The sequence below is a fragment of the Rattus norvegicus genome, chromosome X, assembly GCF_036323735.1.
Source record: "Rattus norvegicus strain BN/NHsdMcwi chromosome X, GRCr8, whole genome shotgun sequence".
NCBI lineage: Eukaryota > Metazoa > Chordata > Mammalia > Rodentia > Muridae > Rattus > Rattus norvegicus.
In genome coordinates, this window is record NC_086039.1 from 24,583,313 (window position 1) to 24,610,224 (window position 26,912).

Below are 26,912 nucleotides of genomic sequence, written 5' to 3' on the forward strand. Positions count from 1 at the left end.
CTTTACTCAGCCCTCCCCGCACCCGCGCCTCGCATTGGAACGTTCCGATTCCTTTTTTTTTTTTCTCTCTCTTTTTGGCTGGCGCACTTTTGAATTTTAGACCCAGCGTTCTGCTCTGCAGTGTGGGATTGCGACACCGAACTCCCCCCCCCCCCGCATCCCCCCTACACGCCTAAGAGTTTATTGCTTTGATTTGCCCTTTTCCTACCAGGAAACATAAATAAGTCTGAACTTGTTCGTTTGCCAAATTGGAGTGTTTTGGGTTTAATCTATTAAATTTATGCCGGGGGGGGGGGAGCAAATCCGAGATCGCGGGAAACTTCCTCTAGAGGAGAAGGAAGACAGAGTACAAAATAAGATGATACTTAGGCCATTATAAATGTTTTGCAGAAAAGGGGTTAGGTTGGTACGTTAGATTGACCGTGGTAGTATGTAAGCCTACTTTTTCATACTTAAGCATGCTATTTCATGTCTTAATTTTAGCTCGTGAGTTCCTCTCACCAATCTCTAGAAATATTCATTATGAATCTTTGCTGTGTTCCTCCACTTCAGAGATATTCTAGTTTACTCATTTTCTAGCCTGGTAGTCTAGCTCAACAGTGGATACCTTCACTGGACTTTTGAGTGCTTGAGTTTTTTGTCCTCTGCCTAGAGCATTGTTTCCTAACTTTGGCACATCAACCACACACTTTCTCTATGGGCTTGGTCCTGTGCATTGTAGAATGTTTAGCTGTATTCCTGGCTTCTATCCACTAAATGACAGTACCTCCGCTCCCCAGAAATGTCCATCAAAAATGTGTTAAATGCCGGGGTCCTGGAATGCGGGTCGGGGTGGTAATGACAGGTTACTTCCACTGGCTAGAGAGTTGATGCTTTGAGTTCTACTAAATTTCGTAGAATTTTGGCGTTGTGACTCTTGTAGAAAATGCTTGGTCGTACTAGTTGTTGAATTTCAGTCCCCTCAGCATTGTTAGAATTAAAATCCAGCTGTTTGGAAAAGGCTCTTTTCTTTTTTCTTTTCCTTTCCTTTTTTTTTCTTTTTTTTTTTCTTTTTTTTTGTAGTTTTTCCACACAGGGTTTCTCTGTGTCGTCTTGACTATCCTGGAACTTCCTTTGTAGAACAAGGTGGCCTCAATCCCACAGATATCCGCCTACTTCTGTCTCTTTAGCACTGGGATTAAAGGTGTGCACCACCACTGTCCAGACTTTTGTTTGTTTGTATTTTTGAGACAATAATCTTATGGCCTCAAACTCTTAATCCTCTTGCTTCTACCTCCCAAGTTCTGTATTTACAGCTGTGTTCTACCCGTCAAAGCATTTCTTGACCTCTGATTCGCACGTTGTAAATTCATTTTCAGTCTCACATTTATGGTACATTATTTTCATCTTCATCACTAGTGCATGAGTGTTCTCAAGATGCCATTCCTTGAGGTGTTTTATTGGTACATAGTTCATACTTCACATTTTCACATTAGAAAAATGTTTTCAACACTGAACGGCTGTAGTAAAAGAGGCTTGTAGTTGTGAGATGTGATCCTTAAAAATCAAGGAAGGAGTCCAAAGGTTGAAATTTGGTGCTTGCAAGACTAAATTCCAGTTTATGTGATTTACCTGGTCTGCAGCAACTGGAGAGACAGTTGACTCTAGATTGAATAATGATAGATGTGTCATTTATTGAGCACCAAGTAAATCTTGGTTTTTGCTGTTGTTCATTTGTTTGTTTTTAAGATAGGATCTCATATCCTAGACTGGTTTCAAACTCTAGTTCAAGGATGACCTTCTGATCTTCCTGCCCCCATCTTCATCGTGCTGGAATTGCAAGTGTGTACTTCCACACCTGGTTTATTTGAGAGTTCGGGTTTGAGCTGAAGACCTTGTGCATGCCAGGCAAGCACACTCTCAGCTGGGTCAAGTCCCCAGACCCACAAGTTTGTAGCAGAATGAAGGACAGTGTGCAAGGATCTTGAAGCCTGATGATACAGAGCGACTGTTTTGTCATTCTGTCAGTTGAAGTAAAGGACTCGCTGACAAATTTAACTTACGGAATGGCTAGGTTTCTTCCTCTTTAAAGCAGAGGAAATACCTATTTCCTAAGGCTTTTGGATAAGCTAAATTGGATGATTAATGTGAACCTGACTCATGAACTTGCATGAATCATGTGAGGCAGTATTCTTAAGAAGGTAGCTGATTATGCATTGGTATTTTAGCAAGTATTAAAGAATCCAGGGTGCTGTCAGACAAAAGAGAAGGCTGAGACTATGGCTTTGTCTGTAAGGTGTTTGCCACATGAGCATAAAGACCTGAGTTCGGATTCTCCGCGCCCATTAAAAAAGTTGGGTGTGGTGGTATATACCCATAACCCAGCACTGGGGAGATGGAGACAGGAGGAGGCCTGGGGCTTGCTGATTAGTCAGTATAACCCAGTTGATGAGCTTCCAGGCCAACAGATCCCATCTCAAAAAAATAAGGTGGGCAGTTATCAAAAAAGATAACTCAGCATGAACCTCTGGCCTGCACATACACACGAATTGGATATAAAGAAACTGCATATGTTAAAAATAATGCACCAGTGGTATAATTTTGATAACAGATTTTAAAAGTTGGAGAACCTGGTACTTGCTAGTTGTGATGGCATACACCTATAATCTCAGTACTTGTGTGGCTGATGGAAGAAGATTGCCATGAGTTCCAGGCTAACCTGGACAGCACAAGGAGGACCAGGGCTGCAGAGCAGAACACTGTATCACAAAATCAAAAACTTAGTACTGGTTTTGTTGTTCAAGTTTGTTTGCTTGGTAAATTTCTTTTTCCTCCTTGTTTGATCAAGAGACTGGACCAAGTGACTTCCAAAAGTACAAAAAAGTTTTCCAGGTATGTGACTCAGGAGTATACCAAGTTTCCACTTTTTAAATAATTTAAAAATGACTCTGTGTGTGTGTGTGTGTGTGTGTGTGTGTGTGTGTGTGTGTGTGTCAGCAGTTGGTGTTAGGTGTCTTTTCTTTTTTTTTTTTTTATAACTCTACCTTATTTATTTGTTTATTTTGAGACTTTTCCTGTGTAGCCCTGGCTGTCTTGGAACTCACTCTGTAGACCAGGCTAGCCTTGAACTCATAGCAATCTTCTGCCTGCCTCTGTCTCCTAAGTGCTGGGACCAAAGGCGTGCACCATCAATCAGGCAGCTCTAGCTTATATTTTGAGACAGGATGTCTTACTGGCTTAAAGTTCACCAACTGGGTTATATTGGCTGGCCGGCAAGCCACAGGTATCCTCCTGTCTTCACTTCCCCAATGCACCACCACACCTAGCTTTTAAGTGGGTACTAAGAGTCCAAACTCGGGTCCTCATGCTTGTATGACAGGCTTGGTGCATGTATAGAGGTCAAAGAAAAACTGCAGGAGTGAGTTCTCTCCTCCTTCTATGTGGATCCTAGGGATCAAACTCAGGTTAGCAGGCTTGGTAGCAAGTGCCTTAATCTGCAGAGCTATCTTACCAGCCTGTTCATAGGCTTTCTTATTTTTTGTTTCTCCCCAAGTTTTGTATTATCTGAACTCTAGTATAGCCAGTCTGTACTGCTAGTATAGCCAGTCTGTCTGTCTATCTGTCTCTTTCTGCCTCCCTCCCTCCCATTTGTGTGTGTTTAACCATTTGAAAATAAATCAAAGACATTTCACCTTTAAGTGCTTCTGCATTTATATAAAATCATCATTTATCATATATATGTATATGTGTGTATGTATATATTTTTTTTCAAGTTACCCTAATGACTTTGCAAAATGCCCATGTTTCTTCGAGGGGGAGAGGGGACACAGAACAGAGTCCAATCAGTTATGTTCTCAAGTTGGGTGGGATGTCACACACTTGTTATTCTAGCACTTGGAGGCAAGATGCTTGTGACTGTGAAGCCAGTCTAGACTATGTAGATTTTTTTCTCTAAAAATAAATAACCTATAATAACATCCTTTTTTTTTTTAAACATTTATTTATTTTATGCATCTGAGTACAATGTACCTGTCTTCAGACAGGATAGAGGGCATCAGATCACATTAGGATGGTTGTAAGCCACCATGTGGTTGCTGGGAATTGAACTCAGGATCTGTGGAAGAGCAGTCAGTGTTCTTAACCGCTGAGCCATCTCTCTAGCCCCAACATCCTTGTTTTATTTGCATATACCTTAGTAAAGTTCTATATTCACTTTAAACATTGCTTTTATTTAGCAATAGTGATGGAACCTAGGGTCTTATGTGTGCTACTGAAGTTCTACCTCTTAGCTAAACTCCTGGTACAGATAGTGAGGGTTGGTTGGTTTGTTTTTTTAAAGAGCAGGCCATTTGTATTGTAGAGAATTTCACAGTCTTTAGCTCATTGTAAAGGGCAGCCTTGAACTCTTTAAAGAAAAATTTAATGTGTCTTTTGCCTGCATGTATGTCTGTGCACCATGTGTTTACTTGGTACTGGTGGAGACCTGAAGAGGATATCTTATCCCTTGAAACTGGAGTTTCAGACAGGTGTCTGCTATCATGTAGGTGCTAAGAACCCTACCTGGTACTCTGGAAGAGCAGCCAGTATACTCTTACCCACTGTGCTATCTCTCCCAGTTTCAATCTTGAACTCTTAATCCTCCTGTTTTAGTCCCTAAGTGTTGAGTTAAGGTTAGGAGCATGCTGCCACACTGGTTTTCATATAATCTTTCCAGTCTTTTGAAGGGTTTTACCATTACACTCAGCCCTACAGTTTATTTTTATCTTATGATTTCCTTGTATCTTAACCAGGTTGGTTTATTTGTTATATTTCCTAGAAATTGAAGTGTGGTTCTAATGACTTAGATTCAGGTTAAACATTTTTTGCAAGATGTTTCATAGCCAATGCTGTATGCTTCATATTGTATTATAAGGAACATTCCCTTTAAGAAAGGCATTGTGTTTACTAACTTAACTGTTTCAAGTGTACAGTTTTAATTGTGTTAAAGATATTCACATTCTTGTGCAACAAATTTCCAGGCTCTTCTGTCTTGGAACACTGAAATTTTACAGTTACTTAAAAAGCAACTAATTTCTTTCTCTGTCCAGCCTGCTTTTTTTTTTTTTGAGTTTACAGGGTAAAAATATTATTTGTCAGTGTTATCATAGTAAATGGTGTAGAACAATTCATTCTGTAACTACCTGTTTCTTTATATGGGGTTTTAGTTTCTGGCTACTATAACTAATAACTGTAAAGCAACTATTATTCCTAAGTCATTGACCCAATTTTCTGACAACAAATTTTATTTTCTCTCTTCTATTAGTCTGAGCTCTAAGTGATTAGAACATATTTCTACTCTCAGTATGTCCTTTATTTCTTTTCCCTTTCCCTTCTTCCTAATGTTCTCTCTTCTGCTTTGTCTCCTTGTCCCTTAGGTAAGTCAAATCTCATGGATGCCATCAGCTTTGTGCTTGGTGAAAAAACCAGCAACCTGAGGGTAAAGACCCTGAGGGACCTGATACACGGAGCTCCTGTGGGCAAGCCGGCTGCCAACCGAGCCTTTGTCAGCATGGTCTACTCCGAGGAGGGTGCTGAGGACCGCACCTTTGCCCGAGTCATTGTAGGTGGGTGAGGCTGATCAGAAGGCTCCTTGGGTCCATGTTGTCAGGATAGGAGGAATACCTGATCCTTGTTGACTCATTCATTGTCTTGTAGGGGGCTCTTCTGAGTACAAGATCAATAACAAAGTTGTCCAGCTACATGAATACAGTGAAGAGTTAGAGAAGTTGGGCATTCTCATCAAAGCTCGTAACTTCCTCGTCTTCCAGGTGAGATATGTACTTTTTTTTTTTTAAAGACAGTCTTGCTGTGTAGTCCCTAGCTGCTCTGGAACTCACTGTGTAGCTTAGGCTAGCCTTGAACTGAGAAAAATCAGCCTGCCCCTGCTTCCTGGGTGTTAGGATTAAAGGATTACCATGCTTAGCAAATTACTTTTATTTTTTTAAAAGTTTGAAGATTTTATATACTATTTGCATCATTTTCACAGTACCTCTTCCCACTTCAACTCCTGTATCTCCTTAACCACCTTCTGAGGAATTCATGGCCTCTTCTATATATTTTTTCAAGATTTTTTTGTTTATTTCATATATCTAAGGTTTTTGCTTCTATGTGTGTGTAGGCAACACATGTGTGCCTGATGCCAGGCCAGAAGGCAGCATCAAACCTCTTGGAACTGGAGTTACAGATGGTTGTCAGCCACCATTTATGTGATGGGAACTAAGTCAGAGGTGCTGAAAGAACAACAAGTATTCTTAACCACTGAGCCATCTCTCCAGGCCCCTTATTTGTTTTCTTTATTTACACACACACACCTCAGTTGAGTCTAGTTTAGTATTTGTCCTTATTTGTATATGTTTAAGGCTGAGGTTTTCGTGAGGGGTGGGGAGCAAATGGTAAACCCTTAGCAACCTTTTGAAAGTTTTTTCCATCCATATTGTTATGTTCATTGGTGTGGTCTTCACTAGTCCATATTATTGAGAATTCTTGGGAATAACATCTTTGTCCAGGCCAGAAGAAACTATCTTACAGCAGTCATCCTGGCCTTCGGGCTCCAATCTCCCTCTCCTGAGATGGTCACTGAATCATAGATGTAGAGACTGTGTTATAGATGTTGCATTTGGGGATAGGCATTCTTATTCACCTAATTTTTGCATTTTGACCAGTTGTGGATCTATTTTTCTGTTGGAAAATGAAAAGAAGCTTCTTTGATGAGATAGGAAACTTGTTCTGTGGGTATGTGGAGAAATATTTAGAAAGGTGTTGGAAACTATATTACTTTAGTAATATGATAGTAGTAGGTTATCCTCTGTGGACTTTTTTAAAGACAGGATATCACTGTGTAGCCCTGGCTGGCCAGATGTGCCTGCTTCTGCCTCCTGAGTCCAGGAATTAAAGACATGTGCCACCATGCCCAGACTGTGGGCATTTTGAAAACTGATTTTATGGGTATGAGTGTTTTAATTGTATGTATGTATGTGCACCAGTGCGTGCCATGTCCATGGAAGCCAGAAAAAGGTGTTGGATCCCCTAGGACTTGACTTGTGAGCTACCATGTGAGTGGTGGGAATTGAACCTGGACCCTCTGGAACGAAGAGCTGCTAGTGCTCTTAACTGTTGAGCCACCTATTCATCCCCCTTTGAGTGTTTAAAAATCATTATTGGCTATTTGCTGTTTGTTGACTTTGCCTGTCCCAACTAGAGCTGCTTTATCTCCAAGTTCATGTGTTTCCTTTAGACTAATGTAGCACATCCTTTAGTGGGCTTCCTAATTCCATTCTGGCTCCTTCCCATTTCTTCCCTCAGCTGCGTTAGTCTAATAGACACAAGTCTTTTCTGTCTTTCCATAAAGCAGTTCAGTGATTCCTTCTTGTCTAAGGATAATTGTTCTTAAATTGTCATTCCTAGACCAGCAGTATTAACAACATTTGGCGATCTGTTGCAAATGTGCATTCTTAGGCCCCATTACAGATTATGAGCTGAAGAGAGACTCTGAGGTGGGGCACAGTTTGTGTTATAGCAAGTTCTAAAGGCTATTGTGATGCTCCCTGAAGTTTGAAAACAGTCAACTTAGAATGAACAAGCAAATTTGCAAGCCTATTGTTCATAAAACACTGTCATTCAATTCTTTCCTGCCTTAGTAGCTTTGTCTGCCTGTAGTCTTTTTCTCAGTTTTGTACTCTAGCCTAACACGTGTAGTTCTCAGATTCACTTGCTCTCTTTGGCATGCAGGCCCTTGTTTGTTAATTCCCTATATGTGGAATTATGGAATAACATTTTCTGTCTTTGTTTTACACTGACACTCACTGACACACACACACTCTCTCTCTCTCTCTCTCTCTCTCTCTCTCTCTCTCTCTCTCTCACTCATACACACACACACTCTCTCTCTCTCTCTCTCTCACTCATACACACACACACTCTCTCTCTCTCTCCCTCTCTCTCTCTCTCTCTCTCTCTCGCACACACACACACACACACACACATATACACACACACACTCACTCACTCTTGAGATGGTAGGAATTAAACCCAGTTTCTCTCATATGCTATCCTAAGTCTGTTGTCCTCTTTTCTTGGTTAGTTTTCCCATATATTCCCAGTCAGCTGTTACCTGTGTAAAGCCTTCCCAAATAGAACTCCCTACCTGAGTTTCTTGCATCTCAAATTTGAATTTTCTGGCCTGCTTTAATGATTGCGCACAATACTTATACCACTGTTACCTTTGTGTTTGACTCTTTGTGCTCAGAGGCAGAGAATGGACCATTAAAGCACAAGACTTGGTAGCAGAGGCCCATAATCCGACTCAAGCAAGAAGATTTTAAGTTCAAAGTTTGCTTGGGCTACAGAGAAAGGTCAAGCCCATGTAGACAACTTAGTGAGATTCTCTCAAAATAAGAAAAGTAAGCCAAGGGGAGAGAATGTAGCTCAGTGGTGGAATACATACTGTCTTTCAATCCTCCATATTTACTCTGTCCCCTACCCACAAAAAAAAAAAAGCCCAGAAATGTGGCACTAGTTAAGGAAAGGAGGATCTATAAACTTTTGAAGTGAGCAAGGTGAATTGAGCCATTAGAGGTCTAAATGGGGTAGTGTTTTGACCTTTATCAGGGTGCAGTGGAATCTATTGCCATGAAGAACCCCAAGGAGAGGACAGCTTTATTTGAAGAAATTAGTCGCTCTGGGGAACTTGCACAGGAGTATGACAAGCGAAAGAAAGAAATGGTGAAGGCTGAAGAAGACACACAGTTTAATTATCATCGCAAGAAAAATATTGCAGCTGAACGCAAGGAGGCCAAACAAGAAAAGGAAGAGGTTAGTGGCCCGGTTGCCTCTTAGATCTGAGGGACCAAGATAAAAGACATTGCCTTACTGATATACCCTGTCCCCACTCGGTTTGCTTAGGCTGACCGCTACCAGCGCCTGAAGGATGAGGTAGTACGCGCACAGGTACAATTGCAGCTTTTTAAACTCTACCACAACGAAGTGGAGATTGAGAAGCTCAACAAGGAACTGGCCTCGAAGAACAAGGAAATTGAGAAGGACAAAAAGCGGATGGACAAGGTAGAGGATGAACTGAAGGAGAAGAAGAAAGAGCTGGGCAAAATGATGCGGGAACAGCAGCAGATTGAGAAGGAGATCAAGTAAGAGGCATGCCCAAATGAACCTGTAACTTGTGGAAAACTAAGCAGCTCTTGCTGTTCTCTTGCGATCCCCTGAGCCTAGAGTCCACTATTGTACTAATTTGTTTATCTTCTCCTTGACCAGGCACATTTCTTGACTTTCAATTAATACTGTAGAATATTCAAGCTTGGGGTGGTAAGGTAGCTCAGCCTTGATATAGCTCATCTGGTAAAGATGCTTGAGACTAAACCTAGTGACGTGAGTTAAATTACTGGGATCCAATATGGAGGAAAGAGAGATCTGAGTTCCACAAATAGTCTTCTAAACTGTATACACTAACTAACTACTCTGTGTGTGTGTGTATGTGTGTGTTACAAATAAATACAAAACAAAAAAAGAACCAGGCTCTGAGTTGAAGAGTTAGTAAGTTCAGCTATTGGATGACCAAGAGGGTTATCCTAGAAGAGAAGCTGTGTTTCACTAAGCTTAAAGGACAGGGATTTTAAGCGATTAGATCAGATGAAGACAACTCAGTAAACATAGGGTATTTGCAGAGAGTTTTTAATGAGAGATCTGTCTTAGGGTTTGCTTCAATATTATGGGGCAGTGTTTTGACCTTTATTGGGGGTACAGTGGAGTATATTGCCATAAAGAACCCCAAAGAGTTGTAAGGGTTGAAAAGAAGGTGATAATTTTGTCTTTCGGAGTGACTAGAAAGCCAGGCAGATACTGTATATTCCAAGAAGTACTTGAACTGCACCCCTCCTTGTTTTGTTGTTGTTTTGGGATCTTTTGTTTGCTTTTGAGAAACTATAGGAAATCAAGGCCCTTGTTCTTTAAGGTGTTTCCATGGTTGGCAAAGAATACATAGGTCCCTCTTTTAGGGTAAAAAACCCAGGAGCCCTACCTTCTGCAGGGCTAACTGGTTGTCTCTTTTCTCTCTGGCAAAAGGGAAAAGGACTCAGAATTGAATCAGAAGAGGCCTCAGTACATCAAAGCAAAAGAGAATACATCCCACAAAATCAAGAAGCTTGAAGCAGCCAAGAAATCTCTGCAGAATGCTCAGAAACATTATAAGAAACGTAAAGGTGACATGGATGAGCTGGAGAAAGAGATGCTGTCAGTGGAGAAGGCCCGACAGGAGTTTGAAGAGCGGATGGAGGAAGAGAGTCAGAGTCAAGGCAGAGACTTGACCCTGGAGGAGAACCAGGTAAGTCTTGAAAGGGTATTGGCAAAGAGACTTAACATTAACTGACTTAATAACCTGTCCTCTTTTCCTGTCTTAACAGGTAAAGAAATACCACCGATTAAAAGAGGAAGCTAGCAAGAGAGCAGCCACTTTGGCTCAGGAGCTGGAGAAGTTTAATCGAGACCAGAAAGCTGACCAGGACCGTCTAGATCTAGAAGAGCGGAAGAAAGTAGAGACAGAGGTAGGCAAAAGTTAAAGAATGAGGTGTGGGAGTTTAGCTCAGCAGCAGTGAGTACTTAGCATATTTACCCTGAATTCAATTCCCAGCATCAACCACAGGCAAACCGATCAGGAGTGGTAATCCCTAAATAGGAAAATAATGATAGTCTTAATAACAACAGAAATTTATGTGTATCTGGCAGCTACTGTGTGCTAAACACTATGCTTTACATATACTCACTTATATAAGTTCATTTATGATTACTTTTAAGGGATGGTTACTATTATCCTCACTTTCAAAACGAGGAAACTATCACAGTGGTGAAGTAATCTAGGGCTTAGTAATAATAGTAATCCCATAATTACTCAGCTGCAGGTTTAGGATGAACCTGGGCAGTCTGTCTCTAAAGCTCACACTATTACCAAATATACTTCAGTTACTACCATTCTAATATTAGTATTAATATATACCCTGTATTAAGTACTTACTATATCTTACAGGTGAGACAGCAAAGTCAGAGAAGTTTGTGAAGCTTTACTTTGCTTGGGTTTGAGCCTTAGGTTGGTGAGGAACCCTGGCCTGAGAGATTTTGGAGCCCTTAGAAGCCCTTATCTAGCAGTAGACTGGACTTTGTGTTTCTGCTTTTCAGTAGGCCTCCTGTATTAGATCATGACGAATATGTTGGACTGTTGCAGTTTTGGATGAGTGGGGTCAATAGGGGTGTAAGCCAAGACTACATGGGCTTGGGTTAATTGGTTCAGTCTCTAATAGTGGGATGCATTTATTATCCAGGCCAAGATCAAGCAAAAACTGCGGGAGATTGAAGAGAATCAGAAACGGATTGAGAAGCTAGAGGAATATATTACCACTAGCAAGTATGTGGCTCTGCAATCCTCGTTTCACCCTCCACATTCTTTTCTGCTCATCCTGTCCCTCTTCAGACAGGTTTACCAGAGTCCTTAAGTCACAAGTATTCTCTTGCCAACCAGATTAACTCCTCCTCTCTTTTTTGTAGGCAGTCTCTAGAGGAACAGAAGAAGCTAGAGGGAGAATTGACAGAAGAAGTAGAGATGGCCAAGCGTCGTATTGATGAGATCAATAAGGAGCTGAACCAGGTGATGGAGCAATTGGGGGATGCGCGCATTGACCGGCAGGAGAGCAGCCGCCAGCAGAGGAAGGCAGAAATAATGGAAAGCATCAAGCGTCTCTACCCTGGTTCTGTGGTAAGACTGGCGGGGACTCTTTCTGATCATGTATTCAGACTGACTGTTGCTCTTCTGTGTTCTGTGATAGATTTTTTTTATGGGGAGACATGAAACACACCTACTTACCTCAGAAAGGGAACCCACAATAGACCAAAGTAATAGTTGCAACAAAGTCCAATAGAGTGAACTAAAGAGTTTTTACTGGCATTACTAACAAGAGTGTGAGTGAGAGATTACTTAAAAGAGCAGGAATGACTTTTAAAAAAGTAGCTGCATCACCAAAAAGCCCACCCCAATAGCAGATGACAGCTCACAGAAGCAACAGTGCTGGAGCTCTTGGCACAGTTTTCAGTCAGCTCAGCAGTTAAGAATCTCCTATTTCGCGGTTGGGGATTTAGCTCAGTGGTAGAGCACTTGCCTAGCAAGCGCAAGGCCCTAAGCTCCGGGGAAAAAAAAGAAAAGAAGAATCTCCTATTTCTGCAGCTGTCTGTCAGAGACTCCTCCCCAAGTAGATGTTTACTTCTGTAAAGCTGAGGAATACCTTCTAGAAACTTCCAAGTTTCCACTTTCCCAGACATGAAACTAAAGTGTCTACCTCCTGAGTCTTACCAGCCTTCTCCTCCTGGAGGGAATGCCAATTGGGAGGCGACTGCTATAGAATACTCTGTGAAGACAGGATAGCTATTTATACTTTTATATCAGGGAAAATGGAAAGTCAGCTAGACTGTCCTGCTCAAATAGACATAGCTTAGGCTAGAGAGATGGCTCAGAGTTAAGAGCATTCTCTACTCTTCTATAGGACATGAGTTTGGTTCCCAACACCCACATCTTAACTCACAGGGCCTTGACTTCAGTTTCAGGGGTTCTGGTACCCTCTTCTGGCCTACCTGGAGACAAATCACACATGGGTATACATATAGACAAAACACACATGCATATAAAATAAAAATAAATTATAAAAAGAAAAGAAAAGCTTGTGAGAGAACTGCTGTTCATGTTTAGTTTGTCCTGATTTTGTTTTTGGTTTACAATATTTATTGGGAGCTAGAGAGATGGCTCAATAATTAAGAGCATTTGCTGTTCTTTCAGAGGACCTAACACAACAATTGGCATAGAACTGCCTGTAACTGTAGCTCTAGGGGATCTGATGCCCCCAGTTTGTGACAGCATGTGCATATATACACATGCAGACACACACTTACACATAATTATAAAAATAATGTGTATGTGTGTATTTGTGAGTACATGTACCACAGCAAGAATGGAGCTTGGAGAATATTCTGAGGTGTCAGTCCTTATTACCAAGCTTATTTGAGACAAGATTCCTGTGTTGGTTTTGATTTATTTCTTCATGTATGTATGTGCACCACATGCATTCCTGGTGCCTGTGGATTTCAGAAATCATTAGATCCTCTGGAACTAGAGTTATGGGTGGTTGTGAGCCACAATGTGGGTAGTAGGAGTACTCTTAACAACTGAGAGATCTCTCCAGACCTTCGTGGTTTTTTCTGCTATGTATGCCAGGGTAGGTAGCCCACAAACTTCCTGGGATTTTCTTGCTTCCACTTCCCATCTCCCCATAGGAACCAGTTGGATTACAAACAATGTGTGCTACTCTGACCATGGATTATATCGGTTCTAGGGATTCACACCTGAGCCCTAACCCCACATGCTAAGTGTTTTCCTCGCTGAACCATCTCCATGTCCCAGCCACATGTTCTTTTAATTACAATTGCATCTTCCTGATGGGCTTGTCTTTCTATATCCATTCCTCTTTGGGGAATGGGGAGGACAAAGCAGATTTTGGAAGGGAGAATAGATAGGCTAGAATTGCTCTTTAAAAAAGGAGCTTTCTGTAGTTTTCTATGAGTTCTATTAGCATGTGCTAACTGGTCCATTGGCTGTTAGGGGACCCCTGGACTTTATCAGAACTTTTGACTTCTTCACCTAATTCTGAGTTCCCAGGTGCCCTGAATTGTTATCCTTCTGTATTCTGTTTCTGAGTTCGACTTAGTTTGGTTCTATAAATACACACTGATCATTCCTGTAGGCATTCCTGTAGGGAAGTGGAGATACATATAAACTACCTTCAGTATGTACCTTTGAAGAGATTATTTTTTTCCCCCAAGGGTTCCTCGGTGTAGCTCTGGAACTTGATCTGTAGACCAGGCTGGCATGGAACTTAGAGAAATCCACCTGCCTCTGTTTCCCAAGTGCTAGGATCAAAGGCGTGTGCCACCACTGCCTAGCTTAAGTGATTACTCTTTATCTCAGTTCTTGAGGAACCATGTTTGATTTTAGGAATGGAATAAGGGATCTTGTAAAAGTTGCCTACTTTATTGGGTGCTTGTCAGAATTTGAGATAATATATATAAGATGTCTTTCAGTGTTTGCTAGGTAATAGTCTGGGAAATGATTGAAGACATTTTGAAAAATGATTCTAGATTCAGATGTGATTGCTTGAAGCTGACACTGGCTCTCGAGCAAGTGTAGGCTTTTCCTATATAGTATGGGGTCTGCTCTGTGAGATGGGATAAAACCAAAGTGCTCTTCCTACTCTCATACAGAGCCAATAAATACAGCATTTCGTTTCTTATACTAGATGTGTGTGTGTGTGTGTGTGTGTGTGTGTGTGTGTGTGTGTGTGTGTGTGTATCTGTCTGTCTGTCTGCCTGTCTGTCTGTGTCTGTGTGTCTATATCTGTCTGTCCCTAACAGCACATGTATAAAGATCAGAGGAAAACTTGGAGAAGCCAGTTCTCTCCTTCCACAATGTGTGTTCTAGGAATTTACATTCCCTTACTTACTGAGCCTCCTCTTGAGTTATCTAGAAGCTCCTTCAACACAGAATCAATCCATCCTTCCTTCTTTCCTTCCTTCCTTCCTTCCTTCTTTCCTTCCTTCCTTCCTTCCCACTCTTCCTCCCTCTTCCCTCTCTCCCTCCCTCCCTCCCTCCCCTCCCCTCTCCTCCCTTCCCTTTCCTTTTCTTCCTTTCCTTCCTTTCTTCCCTTCTCTTCCTTTCCAGACAAGATCCCTAGACTATATACTCCTGGCTGGCCTAGAACTCACTATGTAAACTAAGCTATCCTTGAACTCACAAAGATTTGCTTGCCTCTGCTTCCTCAGTCCTAGGAATAAAGGCTTGGATGACCATACCCTGCACAAACACAGAACTTTCAAGGATTTTGGTTGGTTTTGTTATCTTTTTAGATTTATTTTAATTGTAGGGGTGGATGTGTCTGAGTCTGTGTTTCTGTTTGTGAGTATGTATTTGCGAGTGATGGTACCTGAGGAGGGTAAAAAAAGGGGGGGGTATGAGATCCTTTGGAGCAGGAGTTATATGTGGTTGTGAGCCACCTGAAAGAATGCTTGGAAGAAGCTCAGGTCTTCTGCAAGAGCAGCAAGTACTCTTTAGCAGCTGATTCATTTCTACAGTCCTGAGCTCTTGTGTTTTTATGGAGGGTTTGTTTTATAGGCCCAATACATTAAATCATTGCCTATTGCTGATCAATTCAGCTTTTAGTCCTCTTTTCTTTTTAGGTGTGGGACAGGTGACTAGAAGGCCCAATCCTCTAATCCTGCCTTGGTCTCTATGACTAGCTCTCATGAAAGTTACCTAGGAGTAGTCAATGAACAGTCAACTCATTATGAGTTTAGTTTGTGGAACTATGTATCTGGAATGATAGTCTAAGCTAAATATATATTTCATAATTTCATAGTCCTCCCTTGGTCTTTGAGCAGAAATATTTTACATCAAAACAAACATAAGTCAGAAGATAATGACATATTACTTTAATCTCATTTAGTTATAAGTTAGTGAGTAACTATTCTAAAGCTAGGTACTTTGGTGCATGCCTTTAATATCAGCAGTTGGAAGGCAGAGGCAGGAAGATCATGAGTTTGAAGTCAACCTGGGTTGCATAGGGAGATCTATTTTAGTCTCAGCTAAATAATGAAACCTTGTTTCAAAAACAGAAAAATTAATTAGTGTGTCATATTCAAAAATGTTTTCTGCGGGAGACTGTTAAGGCTTGTGACTTTTCAGTCAATCTTGTCTGATTCCAAAAGCAGTAGTCATTTTAAGAAACCTATAACTTTACCTTTTAAGCTTCCTATATAAGTGAATATAGAAACAATGTGATTTCTTCCTCTGAGCTGCTTCTGAGGTGTTGATTGGGTCTTCCATCTTGGAACATGCTTATTCAGTCCTTAATCTTCCTCTTAACCAAACTTCTGTCTTTGGAAGGAACATTAGAATTGACTACTGTACTAGTCTAAATTGCTTGTAGCCATACAAGTCTAACAGGTGCCTCCTCCCAGTCTCTTCCCATTCCCATCTTAGTGGTATCATATAGGTGCAAAAGTAGAGGACTGACTGCACCAATAAGCAGCAATGGGCACATTCACTGTTCCTTATACAGATTTTTATCTTGCCCTTCTTTGTGAACTAGTAATTTGGATTCCCAAACGTTATGCTTCAGTTTCCCTTCTTCCTTCATATTCAGTATGGCCGCCTCATTGACCTCTGCCAGCCTACACAAAAGAAGTATCAGATTGCTGTGACCAAGGTTTTAGGAAAGAACATGGATGCTATTATTGTAGACTCCGAGAAGACAGGTCGGGATTGTATTCAGTATATCAAGGAGCAACGTGGAGAGCCTGAGACCTTCTTGCCTCTTGACTACCTGGAGGTAAGGCTTGTGAAGGGGTTTGGGGTCAAGGCAGTGTTGTGAGCCCCTCACCTTGGCTCTATGTATTCTGTTGCTTCATGGGAGTCTTCACACAGGTGAAACCTACTGATGAGAAACTCCGAGAACTGAAGGGGGCCAAGCTAGTGATTGATGTGATTCGCTATGAGCCACCTCACATCAAAAAAGCTCTGCAGTATGCTTGTGGCAATGCCCTTGTTTGTGACAATGTGGAGGATGCGCGACGAATTGCCTTTGGAGGTCACCAACGCCACAAGGTATATCCCCTTCCCTCACACCCCTTCTCAGGTTGGAGCTGAATAGGCTTGGTATTGGGGATTCCTATGTTCACCTTCTCCACTTCTCTCCCTGATGTGTATAGACAGTGGCATTGGATGGCACCCTGTTCCAGAAGTCAGGAGTTATCTCTGGTGGAGCCAGTGATCTCAAGGCAAAGGCACGACGCTGGGATGAGAAGGCAGTAGACAAACTAAAAGAAAAAAAAGAACGTTTGACGGAGGAGCTAAAAGTAAGGCACAATAACATTGATCCTTAGGAGTAGGGTTCCTGAGCTCGGGTTGGCCACTTAGCACATGGCCCTTTTTTCTTTTTCTCTTCAGGAGCAGATGAAGGCAAAACGAAAAGAGGCAGAGCTGCGTCAGGTGCAGTCTCAGGCCCATGGGCTACAAATGCGGCTGAAGTACTCACAGAGTGACCTAGAACAGACTAAGACAAGGCATCTTGCCCTGAATCTCCAGGTAGGGCCTGCCTGGCCTCTCCCAGGTCATCATAGGTTGCACTGGGACTGGGGAATTAATCCACTTTCCTTCCATTCTGTTCAGGATAGGATAGCATAGCATAGCATCAGGCACTAAGATGGGATGAAGGTGTCCAGATCTTCTGTCCTCTGGATTTATTCCATTAAACTACTTACTAACTTCTTATTGTCAGTTTTCTCCTCTTGATCTACCAAATGGAAATTAGTGTCTATTTTGTGTGGTTATTGCAAAGATGGAATGAGTTAATACCTATAAAGTTCTTAGACATTAAGTAAATGTTAGATACTGTTATTAGCACAGTTCAGTCAATAAATACCTTCTAAAAGTCAATTGAGAGTGAACAATAGGGCCAGTGTACTGGCATACACCTATGGTCTTAGTACATTTGAGAAGATTGGAGAATTCAAGGCCACCCAGCTATATAGTGGGATCACATCTCAAAGGAAGACACAAACAAACAGTGAGCTACAGGCATTTCACTGTCTGTGGGTTGGAGTACTGTTACCAAACAGTACAGCTTAACTCAAACTAGAATTGTTGCATAATACCTAGACTTAACTTCTGAAAAACAGTCCAACTTCTAAAACATATTTGGCTTATCATATTTGGGTTATCAACAAGGGATTAATGGAGCTATAACTCCTTATGATAAACAGTTTATTGTACACCCATCTGAATAGATTAAAGGTGGCTGAACTAGAAACGGGAAAATAGGAGAGTTCTAATGAGATTTTGGGGATGTAACTGGGGCATTGGTACTAAGTCAGGCTTTCTCAGTGTTTGCTGACTGTGGGGCTGGTATTGGCTAGGAAATTCTTTTCCTCCACAAAGACTAGTCTTTCGTTTTTCAACATATTGTCTGTAGGAAAAATCTAAGCTGGAGAGTGAACTAGCCAACTTCGGGCCTCGAATTAATGATATCAAGAGAATCATACAGAGCCGAGAGAGGGAAATGAAAGACTTGAAGGAGAAGATGAACCAGGTTGGTAGGGGGCGGGAATGCCAGCATGTGTACCAGGACAAGACTAGATTTGGGAGTAGGAGTTTAGCCAGTAATGTCTCTACCCTGCCTGACTTTTCCCTCAGGTGGAAGATGAGGTGTTTGAAGAGTTTTGTCGGGAGATTGGTGTGCGTAACATCCGCGAATTTGAGGAAGAAAAGGTGAAGCGGCAGAATGAAATTGCCAAGAAACGGTGAGTGAAAGTTGTTTTTATAAGATAATGGGATATATGCCTGCATTTTGCCATTCTTGGTAGTAATTTGTGTCCTAGGGGAAGCAACCAATTTTTAGAACCATACAAACTTACTGTAGGGGACCTGAAAGAAGAGAGATCTTGAATAGTAGTTTTTATAAAATGAGACAGTGATGCCTGTTTTGTGGCATTATGTAGAGAGTTAGATGAAATAATCTTTGTGAATTATTCAGCATAATAAATAGCACCTACCAAGAACATTAAGCATTACCCTTTGTTTTCCCGTTGTCCCTATGTGTTGGGGGTTAGGAATGAAAAGAAGTTCTAGACTGGAGAAGTGACCAGAAAAGAAACGTGTGTCCTTTGTTGTATTGTATATTGTACTATACTATATTTAACTTTCATTTTTTAAGGTGGGGTCTCCCCTTGCAGCACAGGCCTCCTCATTTTAGCTCCTTCATAACATATGTACACTCATCCATTCATTAACCTCATGTTTTTTTTGTTTTTGTATTTCCAGATAGTCGTGTTATGGAACCCTGGTTGGTCTGATACTTACTGTGTATGTAGCTCAGGCTGGCTTAGAACTCAGCAGTCCTCCTGCCTCAGCCTCTCCAATGCTGGGATCATAGGCATATGCTACCATGCTGCTTGTTAGTGTTTTTTTTTTTAATATCTACTTCATACTGTTTTTTTTCCTTATTGGAGGAGATAAGAGAAATGGAGGTGAGACAGAGGAACACAGTATAGTCATCATTGAAGGAGGTCACCCTCTGGACCCTGGGTCCAAGTTAAGAGACAAATAGTGGCATATGCCTGTTATCCCAACTACTAAGGACTTTAAGTTCAAGGCCAGCCTTGCAATTTAACAAAACTGCCTCAGAATACAGTAAAAGAGAGAGTGGTGGAAATGTCGTTCAATGGGAGAGCACTTGCCTTTAAATTAGCATATATGAGGCCCTGGGCTTGGCCTCTTAGTAAATATTCACTGTTTTCCTACTCATGCTAGTCAAAGGGTATATAATTGAATCTGGTTCTGTGTCTTTCCCCCAGGGAACTTAGAGTTCTTAAGGAAAAAGTAGATGAATAATTTCAGGATAGACTGATTGGCAAATTAAAAAAAAAGGAAGGTTTCAAGAAGACCATAGTTGTTGTACAAGTTTGCACTCCCACCTAGTAAAAAATGGTCAAAGAGTTTCCATCTCTATGAACTGTAAGAATTGTTTGATCCCTTCATCAGAGAAGTGCTGATGAAGATAAAATGTAGTATTTCTGAAAATAAAACATCTTTAGTATATGAAGGTAAATTAAATATATGATAAAGATAGACTACAAAGTGCAGTGGAGCAGTTCATACAATAGATCTATAGGCAGTAAGAGTAACATGGATTACTTAGACAACTGTTATGGATTGGAAACATAAATACGATAGATAACATGGTGTGTTTATATACATTTTAAAACAGTAACATTTTATTGTTGGGTTTTTTCTTTATTCTTCTCTCATATATATTATATCCTGACTGCCACTTTCCTTTCAGAAAAGAGTAGGCCTTCCAAGGTTATCAACCATGCACGGCATAGCAAGTTACAGCAAGACTAGGTATATCACTTTATATCAAGGCTGGACAAGGCAACCCAGCAAGAGGAAAAGGGTCCCAATATCAAGCAGAAGAGTAAGAGACAACCTCTACTAACATTGTCAGAAGTTCTACAAGAACACCAAACCACACAACTATAACATATGCAGAGAACCTAGCTCAGACCCTTATAGGCTCATTGGTTGTATCTTTAGTTTCTATGAGCACCTACCAACTCCACTCAGCCAACCCCAAGGGCCATGTACTTGTAGTGTCCTTGAGCCATCTCACTCTATAGTCCTTCCTCCCTCTCTTTCTCAGGGTTCCCCAAACTACCCAATGTTTGTCTGTGAGTCTCTGCATCTGCTCCCTTCAATTGCTGGATGAAACCTCTCTGATAATGATTGGGCTAGGCTCAGGTCTGAGTATAGCAGAATATCATTAGGAATCATCTCATTGACTTTGTTTCCTTTGCCAGTTGTGTTTGGTTCTATCCTAGGTCTCTGGGTTATCCAGCCTGTGGTTCCTGGCCCTTCAGGCAGTGTCAGGCATGGGGCTCCCTCTCGTGTCATGGGCCTCAAATTGGACCAGTCATTGGTTGACCACTCCCAAGTTCTCTTCCACTATTACTCCAGCATATGTTGTAGGCAGGATGAATTGTAGCTCAAAGGATTTGTGGTTGGGTTAATGTCCCAGTCCCACCCCTGGAAGTCTTGCTTGGTTCAAATTTTGTATCCCCCATTACTAGGAGTCTTACTAGGGTCACCCTTTTGGATTCCAGGGAGTTTTGCATTGCACTAAGTTTACTCATAACCCCCAAAATGCCCCCCTCCAATTCCAGTACTCTCCATTCCCACACACCTTGAGTCCACCTGCAAAATCTATTTCCTCTTCCCGAGGAGATCCATGCATCCGTCCCTTGAGCTTTTTTTGTTACTTAGTTTCTCTGGGTCTGTGGATTGTAGCATGACTATCATTTACTTAATAGCTAATACCCACTTCTAAGTAAGTACATACTATGTTTGTCTTTCTGGGTCTGGGTTACCTCATTAAGGATGATTTTTTTTTCTAGTTCCATCCATTTGCCTGCAAATTTCCTGATTTTTTTTAAACAGCTGAGCAGTATTTCACTGTGTAAATATACTACATTTTTTTAAGATTTATTTATTTACTTATTCATTTATTATATGTAAGTACACTGTCACTGTCTTCAGACACCAGAAGAGATCCCATTACAGATGGTTGTGAGCCACCATGTGGTTGCTGGGAATTGAACTCAGGACCTCTGGAAGAGCAGTCAGTGCTCTTAACCACTGAGCCATCTCTCCAGCCCCACATTTTCTTTATCCATTCTTTGGTTGAGGAATATCTAGTATGCTTCCAGTTTCTGGTTATTATGAGTAAAGCTGCTATAAGCATAGTTGAATAGGTGTCCTTGTGGAGTTAGTTGAGCAAGTACCCTTGTGGTAGGATGGAGTATCCTTTGATGGGTATATACCCAAGAGTGGTGTAGCTGGGCCTTGAGGTAAGTTGATTTCCAATTCTCTGAGGAACCACCCTATTGATTTCCATAGTGGTTGTACAAGTTTGCACTCCCACCAGCAATGGAGGAGTGTTCCCCTGGCTCCACATCTCTGCAGAATAAGCTATTGGCTTGTAAAACAGTGGCATTTTAGAGACTTATTTTATTTATTTATTTATTTATTTATTTATTTATTTATTTATTTATTTGTGTGTGTGTGTGTGTGTGTGTGTGTGTGTGTGTTTGTATGTGTCTGTCTGTGTCTGTGTCTGTCTCGAGGGGGATAGTGCCATGTGTGCTAGTGCCCACAAAAGCCCTAAGATTGTCAGATTCCCTAGAACTGGCATTAGAGGTGGTTCTGGGAAACAAACTCAGGACCTCTGGAAGGGCAAAGTGCTTTTAACCACTGAGCCACCTCTCTAGCCCAGGATGTGTGTATTTGCAGTAAGAGGAGATAATGGGGGTAGAAATCTAAGGTTGAATAAAGAAGATAAGGAAAGGGATTTGCACACAGATAAGTGACACTTCTGTTATCAACTGCAGTATTTACTAGTACAACTCATCTGAAATTGAAAAAGGAAGGAAGCTTAGAATCTGAACTGAACTGTGAGAAAAGGCATGAAAAGAACAAGGAGTAATGAATTAGAGATCTGAAGAATGAGTAGGATTTAGCCAGTCAAGCAGGGACAGAAAGGAGTTCCAGCCACTAAGAACAGCATGCTCAGAGGTGTGACAGTATGCCTTGTTTTGAATACTAAGTAGTTTTGAATGCCTGGAACATAAAAACAGGGTCAGGAGGAAAGCAGGGGAGGTGGAAAGGTCAGCAGGGGCCGGATCATGGTGGGAGAGCTTTATGACTCATACTTAGATTGGCCTAAACATTACATACCTCAAAATTGTAGAGTTAATTACATTCCATTCGGATTATAGTGACTAATAGGTTTAAGCTGCTAGCGTGACATCTGGCAGCATCCATCACAATATATTGAGGATTGGTGGAGCAGTTGAAAGCTAGCCGTGCTTGACTGTTAGTGCCTATATGCTGTTAATGTACTTTGAGTTTCTGAAGAGGTAAGGGAAAGGGGAGTAACAAAATAGCAGAATTCATTGTTTTCTTCATGTTCCTATACCACCAAATCTCTGCCTCTTAGGAGCCTCTGTAGTTTTGGGGCAGAGCTTAAGATGCTAGAAAGAACTGAAGCCCTTGGGTAAAAATGAGTTAACTACAGTCACTATCCCTCACATTGATGATGATGATGGCTAAAATGTACCAAATGTTTTCTCTGTACATATTATTAACTCAATAAGAAAAGCTACAGATGAGGAATGTGCAATATAGAGAATCTAACTGAGATTACACTACTTCCAGGTTGAAGAATTGGGATATTAGCTATATTAGCCTATACTACAGTGATGACATATAAGAAAGAACCTAGGTTCTGGTGTTAGACTTGGATTCCAGTCTCATGTGATATTTGTTAGCACTAGCTGTTTGGTCTTGGGCCAAGTTTTTTTTTAAACCTCTTAGTGTAAGTTTTCTGTGTAAAATATGGGTATTAATGTCTAGTTATAGGAATTGTTGAGTGGAAAAATTTGCATAAAGTATATAGAAGCTTGATAAATGAGACTGCTAACTGATGGTTTCTGATGAACTTTTTTCTAATGTCTCCTAGAAAATTGGGAAGGTGCTGGAGTTTCTAATGTTTAGAAATGGATAAATGGAACTTGGCCTAGAGTCCTCTGTCTTATGCTAGAGTTGCAGCTTCTGGGCACACTTTGGTGTCTGAGTGGATAAGGCCGTGTAACTGAGATTCAGCAGTGACCACGAGGTGCTGAGCACTAAGTCTATACCCCCTTTTTTCTGCAGCTTGGAATTTGAGAATCAGAAGACTCGCTTGGGCATCCAGTTGGATTTTGAAAAGAATCAGTTGAAGGAGGACCAGGATAAAGTACACATGTGGGAGCAGACAGTAAAAAAGGATGAAAATGAGATAGAAAAGCTTAAGAAGGTAAGGAAGGAGAAAGGTAAAAGAAAGGGTGAAAACTGGAATAAATATTATGCACATAAATATAATACCCATTATTTATACATTTTTTATTTAAGGAAAACCACCAAGACCTTAATAGGGGAGAAGTGGTTAAGTGGCACAAACATTTCAAAAGATTGAAATAGCTCACAAACATAAATAACTTAGCTTTTCCAGGAATCAAAGAAACACAGATGACAGCCATAATTGAGTATACTTTATTGTCATTTAAAGATTTGTGAAATTTTGGGGTTTTTTTGGGGGGAGGGTGGTGTTGGTGAGTTCTGGTTAGTAGTCTGTGTTGGGTATATGCATATGGGTATATGCAGGTGCCCATGGAGGCCAGAGGCCTCAGATACCCTGGAGCCGGAGTTACAAGCAGGTGGGATCTGGGAATCAAACTTAAGTCCTCTCTAAGAGCAGTATGCCCTCTTAACTGCTAAGCTATCTCTCTTGCCCTATATTATCTAAAAGCTTTTATTTTACATTGCTTGTATGTGTCTCTGTGGTTATGTTGCATGTATGTCAGGGTAGACACGTGTGCTGGTGCCCTCAGAAGTCAAAGATATTAGATCCCCTTGGAGCTAGAATTACAGATAGTTTTTTTGAGTCACCTGATGTGGATGCCGAGAATTGAACTCTGGTCTTCCTAAAGAGCAGTACGCCCCCTTAACCACTGAATCATCTTTCTAGCCTCTCATTATTCAAAAATTAAAAACAAAAACAAAATACTTCTTCATACCTCATATGGTGCAGGAGACCAGTATTCTTACATAACATTCCAACATCCATCAAAACGCTTCAGAATGTTTATGCCCTCTAGCTCAGTAATACCCGCAGAGGTAATCCAGAGTGCTGGCAAAGCCTTGTGCAAACACATTGGTGTTTATTACCAACATTATTTTTAGTTCCAAGTTGGAGACTACACAGTGCCCCTTGGAAAGTAGGAATTTAGGAAATTATGCTGCATTCAGCACTTACATAATTTATTGGTCTTTATACTTTAGTAACATACAGATTTCATTTAAAGCAAAAAGTATTTTCTAAGATAGCTAGACCTGCTTATAATCTGCTGTTACCTTAATATAAAAATGGGTGTTTGTGCTGGGGTTGTGGAACATGACTTTGACCCTAGGCAGAGGCAGGAGGATCTCTGTGAGTTCAAAGCCAGCCTTGTCTACAGAGGGAGTTCCTAGGCAGCTGGGGCTATATAGAGAGATCTGTCTCAAAAAAAAAAAAAAAGAAAAGAAAAGAAAAGAAAAGAAAGAAAGAAAGAAAGAAAGAAAGAAAAGAGAAGGAAAGGAAAAATGTGTCTATAACGCCTAACCAAAAGCCAAGACAAACTTAATAATGGAATACTAGCAAAATGAATACAATTTGGACCTTAAAAAGTGTAGCTTGTACTTTTAATAGATGTTAGACAATGATGTAGACAAGGTCAGTAATCGTTTCAGCCTTTAATCTGTTAGAAAACTTTGAGGAACTGAGTTGACTGATTATTTTTATATTTTTGATCAACATATGTTCTCATCAAGCAGCTGAGTGAGCCATAGGGTATTTTCATTATTTCATGCATGGAGTATTTGATAAAAACAAGAGATTAGATCAGTATAGGTTAAATGTCTGGCTAACAACCAGATCTCATTTCTTAATATTTTTTTCTCTTTAGCTCTTCTACTTTTAAGCTTTTATAGCATTTTCCTTAAGTTCTACTGATTCCGACTTTGAGGTCTGATGACCTGCGTTTTTCCTATTGATATTGCCCACAGCCACTCCTCTGTAGTGGCTGTAAGTGAACAGTATTTCATCATCTGCTAGATTCACCTTTCTCAGATGTAGCCTGAAACATGCTGGTGGGATTTGAAGGATTTTTGGGAGCCTGCAAAGAAGGCGAAGAGTAGGAAGCGGCAGTGAAAGAACAGGCTGGCAAGTACTATTAGAGGAATAGCTCCAAGCGTCCTGACCCTAAATTCAGATTAGCCACATAAAGTCAGTGCAACAGATGATGTTTTACTGACACACAGCCATTTCATGGTATGACTGTGCTCGTGTCTGTTTCAATCAGGCTGTTAAGCATGCCTGTGTCACTGTGTTTTGTGTGGTGACTTTCCTTAATAGTCTTTCTCTCAAAATTACTGTGAAACCTTTATTGGTTATAGTATTCCTTCCCGAGGTGGTTTGGTTCCCCTGGTTTGAACATATCCCTTGGCTTTTGGATCTGCCTATATTTGCTGCTTGTGTATTTTCTTCATTAACCCTTAGTGATCTCGAATAGTGTTACTGGAATCTTAGGTACACTTGCAGAATAGGTAGTAAACTAGTGAGACAGGACTAAATTTCATTTAGGATGCTCTAAGATAGTATATTTATGTGACTTTAATTTCATTTTGAATAATTATTGCTTAGCTGAAAGATGTCAGAATAAATAGTACAGCCTTCTTTGATACTCACAGGACATTGTTTGTAGGAACTGTCCCCCAGCACCAAAATGTCAGTCCCTTGTATAAAATGGACATTCTTTGTCTGTAAAATATGCATATCCTCTTCTATACTTTAGATCATGTCTTTATTATATCTAATGCAATGCAAGTACTTGTTATTCTTTATGATTTAGAAAATGACAAAAATATCTAAACATTTAGTGCATTAAAAAAAGTCTCACTATGTTGCCTTGGATGGTTGGAACTCTGAGTAAACCACACTATCCTCAAACTTTCAGAAATCCAATTGCTTCTGCCTCCTGAGTGCTGGGATTAAAGGTGTGAGCTACCACACCTAGCAATGTACAATTTTTTGCCAAATTCTGATGTTCTTTTAAACCCATAGATACAAAATCTGTGTATACAGAAGGCTGGCTATCAAAGAACTCTAATCCATGAAAAATTAAGATACTGTGTTGCCATAATTTCCTTTAGCATTCTGTGTGTCTATTATTTTATGATTTATTTGAGAATTATATTCAGATGTCCTTTTTTCTTTGTGTGTGTGCGCGTGTGTGTGTGTGTGTGGGGGTCTCTTGTAGCCCGTGCAGGCCTCAAACTCAGTATGTGAGGGGGCTGGAGAGATGGCCCAGTGGTTAAGAGCACTGACTGCTCTTCTAGAGGTGCTGAGTTCAATTCCCAGCAACCACATGGTGGCTCAGTATGTGACCTCTACATAGTGGGATTGCAGGCATGTAGAATCACTTGGTTTTATGCAGTGCCAGGGATCAAATCAATGGCTTTATGCATATAAGATAAGCACTCTTACCACCTGACTCACATCACCAGTCTGACAGGTTTCCCTTAATGTGATTTTTAAAAATAAAATAAATTGGAAGAACAAAACCAATTTTCTTGAAAGAGTTAAAATGTGGGCTGGGGAGATGGCTCA

The 26,912-nt window shown here is 40.8% G+C and overlaps 1 protein-coding gene across 1 annotated transcript in view; it reads left to right on the forward strand.

Moving 5' to 3' along the window:
• The window catches only part of Smc1a (structural maintenance of chromosomes 1A), a 44,731-nt gene that overhangs the window by 581 nt on the left and 17,238 nt on the right, over positions 1–26,912 (forward strand). The window contains exons 2-16 of the mRNA NM_031683.2: positions 5,394–5,582; positions 5,674–5,786; positions 8,626–8,829; positions 8,920–9,158; positions 10,090–10,348; positions 10,428–10,568; positions 11,340–11,422; positions 11,563–11,770; positions 16,257–16,442; positions 16,538–16,717; positions 16,822–16,968; positions 17,060–17,197; positions 18,084–18,200; positions 18,305–18,411; positions 23,381–23,522. Of these exons, the coding sequence (NP_113871.2) occupies positions 5,394–5,582; positions 5,674–5,786; positions 8,626–8,829; positions 8,920–9,158; positions 10,090–10,348; positions 10,428–10,568; positions 11,340–11,422; positions 11,563–11,770; positions 16,257–16,442; positions 16,538–16,717; positions 16,822–16,968; positions 17,060–17,197; positions 18,084–18,200; positions 18,305–18,411; positions 23,381–23,522 (2,453 nt within the window). The remainder of the gene's footprint in view (positions 1–5,393; positions 5,583–5,673; positions 5,787–8,625; positions 8,830–8,919; positions 9,159–10,089; positions 10,349–10,427; positions 10,569–11,339; positions 11,423–11,562; positions 11,771–16,256; positions 16,443–16,537; positions 16,718–16,821; positions 16,969–17,059; positions 17,198–18,083; positions 18,201–18,304; positions 18,412–23,380; positions 23,523–26,912) is intronic.